At 53.6% G+C, this 6,060-nt stretch overlaps 1 protein-coding gene across 1 annotated transcript in view; it reads left to right on the forward strand.

The window, feature by feature from the left end:
• The window catches only part of DSCAML1 (Down syndrome cell adhesion molecule like 1), a 290,951-nt gene that overhangs the window by 274,277 nt on the left and 10,614 nt on the right, over nucleotides 1-6,060 (forward strand). Inside the window, exons 26-28 of the mRNA XM_015418776.1 lie at nucleotides 2,866-3,153; nucleotides 3,277-3,432; nucleotides 4,221-4,251. Of these exons, the coding sequence (XP_015274262.1) occupies nucleotides 2,866-3,153; nucleotides 3,277-3,432; nucleotides 4,221-4,251 (475 nt within the window). The remainder of the gene's footprint in view (nucleotides 1-2,865; nucleotides 3,154-3,276; nucleotides 3,433-4,220; nucleotides 4,252-6,060) is intronic.

Consider the following 6,060-nt stretch of genomic DNA (forward strand, 5'->3'; position numbering starts at 1 on the left):
TCGGGATGAGGTGGGTCTGAGGTTCTAAAGGGCTTTCAAGGTCATCCGCAGCCCCTTGCACTGAAGTCAAAAACAAACTGGCAGCCAAGAAAGCTGGTTCCAGATGGGCACAAGATATCCCCCTTGGCTAGCCCCTGGCAATAACAGGGCTGCCCCCATTGCAGCCCAGCTGAAGTTTCTGGGTTGTCTTCAAGGGCAGCCCATCCAACTGTGAGTTTACAGAAGTGTGGCTCAGCATGGCCAGTGATTGACAGCCATGTGTGTCTGATGACTTCTGTGATGGAACAGGCCTGCTTCTCATACAGACCCTCCTGTTCTGCCCACTCCTGGAGGGAGCTATTCCACTTCCTTCCACCACTGTCCTCCTGGGGTCTTCCTGCCAGGAGAAACAGACTCCTGACTGGTAATTGGGGATTTGTGCTGGTAATTGGGGATTCCCAACTGCGAGGGGTAGAAGTTAAAAGTGTGCTGACAGGACTTGTTGTCTCGAAAGATATGCCGTCTACCAGGTGCACACATCCAGGACATGACAGAAAGGGTAGGAAGACTCATCCTTTTTTGCTCATCCATTTGGGAACAAATGATTATTGTCTGGCACAGCCCAGAATGTGATGATGTGGCTCTAGGTAAGAAGGTGAAGAACCTGGGAACACAGGTTGTGTTTGCATCAGTTCTTCCTGTCAAAGGCCATGGCTTAGGAAGGGAAAGAATACCGCAAATAAATGACTGGTGTCATCAGGAAAGGTTTGGATTTTTGGATCATGGCTTATGCTTTCGAAATGAAGTTCTTCTATCGGGAGATGGTTTTCACCTCTTGAGGGTAGGGAAAATGTGCTTGGTAAGAGCCTTGCAAATCTAATAAGGAGGGCTTTAAACTAAATCATATGGGGGAGCGAGACAAGAATTCAAAGCCTGTTATGATGCCAATAACTGGAGATAAAATGCTAGTTTTGCAGGGAGTGGCACATATGCTAGGTAACATTAACTCGCAGGTAAGTACAGAAACAAAAACCTCAGGGTGCATAAAACATGGATTCTAATGTCTCTACACTATAATGTACAGACTATGGGAAACAAGCAGGAGGAACTTGAAGTCCTAATACAGGAAGGGAACTAAGACCTAGTAGGCATTACTAAAACTTGGTGGGATGACACAATTGGAATATTAGGATTGAGGGGTACAACTTATTTAAAAGGGACAGACAAATAAGGATGTCAGAGGAGTGCCATATGTAAAGGAGGTTTATACTTGTGAGGAAATATGTGAATCTGAGCATGGAAGTTCAGTTGAGAGTCTCTAGGTAAATATAAAAGGAGTAAGAAATAATAGTAATATTATGGTGGGGGTCTGCTATAGATCACCAAGCCAGGCAGAGGACTTGAATGAGACACTCCTAGAACAGATTGCAAAGTCCTCAAAGATACGGGACATGGTGGTCACGGGAGATTTCAGTTACCCGGATATCTGTTGGAAGTCCAACTCTGCTAAAAACGAAAGGTCCAATAAATTCCTGTCTTGTCCTACTGACAACTTCGCTTTCCAGGAAGAGAAGAGGGAAACAAGGGGATCTGCTATCTTGGAGTTGAATCTCACCAACAGGGAAGAACTGGTAGATGAGATGAAATTAGTGGGCACCCTGGCATCATGTAATTTTGGGATTTACAGGCTTGGAGAAGCGAAAAGATCCTATGACTCCCCTTCTCAGTTCTGAGGCTGGGCCTCAAGGTCTCCTGCTACCCAGTGTTTGGTTACCACGGGGACCAAATGCATCTTTGGGGCTTCCCTGGAGGGTTGGCCACTCGTACACTGAGCACTTCCCCCCCCCATTTGGGGCCCCCGTTTCCTCTGTAGTGTGTCCAACAGCTGTTGGAATGCTATGTGGTACAAAGAACCACCACGAGTATCAGAGAGTAAGATATTTATTTTAAAAGAAAGTGTTTACAGGCATACTTTTAGCACAGCACCAGATCATCAACCAGATTAACAAAGGGAAGTTGGTTATAAACGCATCATCCTTTCCCTGGTTCTAGAATGTGCTCTGACTAGATGGCTCGATCAGAGCAGGTACCGACAGACTTAGAAAGTTGCAAAGTGTTCTAGAGACGTCCCATTGCCTGGGGCTCCCTGCAGCCAGCAGGCCAGGTCACAGGGTTAGAAGGTGGCGGCCAGCCTGCAGACCAGAGCCCAACAGTCTGTCCTCTTCCAGCACCAGGAGACCCTAACCCTCCTCGGGGCAAGCACTTGAATTAAGTCTCTGACTCCACTCATTTTACATCAGTCTCTCCACCCCTTTTGACTGGGTCTGTCCAGGACACCCAGGTGCATCCTGGGAGCCCTCCTGGAAGGCATTCTGGGAAATCTCCAAGAGTCCCCTGGAGATGGTCTCTGGGGCTGGTCTAGCCTAAAATATGCTCTCCACACTCTTGTTTCCTGCCTGGAGAAGGGGGGTGAGCTGGCTCCTCCCATTATCTCTTCTGCCAGATCCATTGGCATTTCTAAAGAGGTAGCCGCAGGTGCCTCTGAAATGCCATGGGCTCATTTCCTCCCCCCTCTCCTGTCTGTTCCTAGCTCCGGGGGGTAATTAAAGCCTACTTGCCAACCTTCCAGGAGGCGAGGCACTTCACCACCACGTCACCCGGCAGTGGCAGGGGGGGGGGGGGGGGGAACACCAGCTCTTGAATGCTGGGGTGGAGAAGAGTCGGCGTGGCTGGAGATCTCCGAGGTCCTCCCTGACTCCAGAGCCAAGAGCGGGCCCCCTCTGGCCCCCTGGGGCTGCAGTCCTGCGCAGCGGGACGGAGTCTGCCGAGCAGGGCCACCTCTGGCCAATGGGCAGCCGTCCCTTAGACTCCCCTTTCTGCTTCCAGAGCCCTCCTTCAGCAAAGAGCAGCATCTGTTCACCCACATTAACTCTACGCATGCCCGGCTGAACCTGCAGGGCTGGAACAGCGGGGGCTGCCCCATCCTCGCCATTGTTCTGGAGTACCGGCCCAAGGGCACCTGGGTATGGCAGAACCTACGCGCCAACTACTCCAGCGAAGTGTTTCTGACCGAGCTGCGTGAAGCCACCTGGTATGAGCTGCGCATGAAGGCTTGCAACAGCGCTGGCTGTGGCAACGAGACTGTGCCGTTTGCCACCTTGGACTATGATGGGAGTGAGTGTGACCCTCAGTGGAGACCTCGGGGGAGGGGTGGAAGAGGCCGCCTGGCCTGTGGGGGGAAAGGCCTCCCTCGGCCCCTCTGACCCAGAGCCCGTCTTCTTCTTCTTCTGGAACTAGGCACCATCCCACCCATCAAGTCTGCCCAGGGGGAGGGGGACGACGTGAAGAAGCTCTTCACCATTGCCTGCCCGGTCATCCTGGCCACGCTGGGGGTCGCACTGCTCTTCGTCGTCCGCAAGAAGCGCAAGGAGAAGCGGCTGAAGCGCTTGAGAGGTGAGCTTGCCTGCCCTTGAGGGGCGGTGTGCGGCTGCTGCTGCAGGGCCCCCTCCCTCCCTCCCTCCCTCCGTGTGGCCAAGGAGGCAAGGGGAGAAGGACCACCTCACGGAAGCTGCTGTTGCTTGTGCCATTAATAGAAAAGTTGCAATGTGACACATACGTCAATGAAGAGCTTGCCACTCTTAGAAACGGTCTCAGTGTCTCATAACTCTTTTCAAAGAGCCAGAGCATCTGTGTGGGCACCCCATGCAGCCGCCCGACAGAGTCCGTGCCCGCCCGAGGGTGGCGGGGAAGGGCCAGGCGTCTCTGTGGGTGGCACCAGCAGTCTCAGTCAGCACCAGTGTGGGGGAGGGAGCTTGGTGGTCTCCCCCAGGGAAAGTGGCCTGGCCTCTGTTCCAGGGCAAAGAGGGCTTGTGGTTTCTGCAGCCGTGGCCTGGCTATAGTGTAATCATGCTGCCCCTCCCTGTTGAGAGCCAGGCCGGCAGGAGCAGAGGTGTGGGGCAAGGGCCCCTCCACCCCTTGCTGCTTGTTCCTTTGAAGCTGAGCATGCAGCCTCCCCCCCCGTCTTACCAGGATCGCCCACCACACACTCTCTCTCTCTCTCTCTCGTGCACGACCAAGCGAATGGTCATTTGGAATGTCTACCCTTTGCCTTCGTTTCCGTTGGGGATCCCCCAAGCCAAGAGAGGGGTCCCCTCTCTTTCGCACCTAGAGGAGGTGGGCGGGCCTTGCCTCCAGCCTCTGCTCGAGGTACAAGTCCTCACTCTGTTTCTTTCTTTTTGCAGATGCAAAGAGTCTGGCTGAGATGCTCATCAGGTGGGTAGCGGCCACCCTCACTCTCCTCTTGCTTCGGCACCTCCTGCCGTGCAGGCGGAGCACGAAGGGTTCCCTTCCGGCCACCTTAGCTCAGGTCAGGCGGGGCAGGGAGGGAGCCGTGGCATAGCAGCTCCTGCGTCACCTGTTCCCTGGGCCTCCTGGCGGCGGCGGCGGCAGCAGAGCACAGGTGTCTGTACGGCGTCCTTCCCTGCCCCTCCGTCCACGCACTCGGCAGGCATTCACAGGCAGGGCGACAGAGAGGCCTGGAACGGGAACGGGCGCCTGCTGTGGGTTTCCGTTTTCACTGGTTCTGTGATGGGGCGGTCTCTGCACGGCAGGCAGGGCCCTCGTGTTAAAAACCTTACTAAGAGGAGAGCTTCGTCTCCCCTCCCAGGCAAAAACCTGGAAAAGTCACTGACACTCCCCCCGCCCCGCCCCAGTAATCACAAGCTCCCAACAGAAGGTATGGAGGGAAATGGCTACACGGGAGGCTGGCCTCAGGTGATCCCGGCAAGGAAAAGAGAAGCCGCAGCAGCATCTATGCAGAGCTCGGTCTGAAGCCAGCCGCTTCTTAGCAGCCCACCAGAGTCAAAGGCTCCCTTCATCCGCTGCCCTCTGAAAGGGTGGCGGGTCCAGGGAAGACGAGGCCTCTGCAGGGCAAGAGCGGCACCCGGCGTGAGAAGCACCCCGCCTCCCCACTCCTGGGCCCCCTTCGGAGGAGGGAGTTTTGCCCCCCCCAGCTTCTCCCGACTTCTGAGATCCTGGAAAAGGGGCGGGAGAGGTTGGGGACCCCCTCGTCTCTACAACAATGTCTGGCGATATCTGGGCAGGTTTTCATGGTGCTGTCTTCTGACTCAATACATGCACGGCTTTTGTCTGCTCCAGGTGGGCTTGGTGTGCCCCCCTGAAGCATTTGCCTGACAGGCCTCTTGGGTACATAAGAACATAAGAGACGCCAATGTTGGATCAGGCCAAAGGCCCATCCAGTCCAACACTTTTCTGTGTCACACAGTGGCCAGAAGTACCAGGTGCCATCAGGAGGTCCAGCAGTGGGGCCAGGACACCAGAAGCCCCTCCCACTGTTGACTCCCCCCCCCAAGCACCAAGAAGACAGAGCATCCCTTGCCCCAGAGCCCCTATCTATACCTTGTGGCTAATAGCCACTGATGGATCTCTGCTCCATATGCTTATCCAATTCCCTTTTGAAGCCGTCCATGCTTGTAGCCGCCACCACTTCCTGTGGCAGTGAATTCCATGTGTTAGTCACTCTTTGGGTGTACTTCCTTTTATCCGTTCTAACCCGACCGCTCAGCAATTTCATGGAGTGCCCACGAGTTCTTGTATTGTGAGAAAGGGAAAAAAGTACCTCTTTCTCTACCTGCTCTATCCCATGCATTATCTTATAAACCTCAATCATGTCACCCCTCAGTCGTCGTTTCTCCAAGCTAAAGAGCCCTAAGTGCCTTAACCTTTCCTCATAGGGAAAGTGTTCCAACCCTTTTATCATTCGAGTTGCCCTTTTCTGCACTTTTTCCAAAGCTATAATATCCTTTTTAAGGTGTGGTGACCAGAACTGCACACGGTATTCCAAATGAGGTCACACCATTGATTTATATAGGGGCATTATGATATTGGCTGATCTGCTTTCAATACCCTTCCTAATAATCCCCAGCATAGCATTGGCCTTCTTTATTGCAGTCACACACTGTCTCGACATTTTCAGTGAGTTATCTACTACAACTCCAAGATATCTCTCTTGATCAGTCTCTGCCAGTTCAGACCCCATCAATGTGTATTTATAGTTAGGAT

Source organism: Gekko japonicus, unplaced genomic scaffold, assembly GCF_001447785.1.
Source record: "Gekko japonicus isolate JY-2015 unplaced genomic scaffold, Gekko_japonicus_V1.1 scaffold1138, whole genome shotgun sequence".
NCBI lineage: Eukaryota > Metazoa > Chordata > Lepidosauria > Squamata > Gekkonidae > Gekko > Gekko japonicus.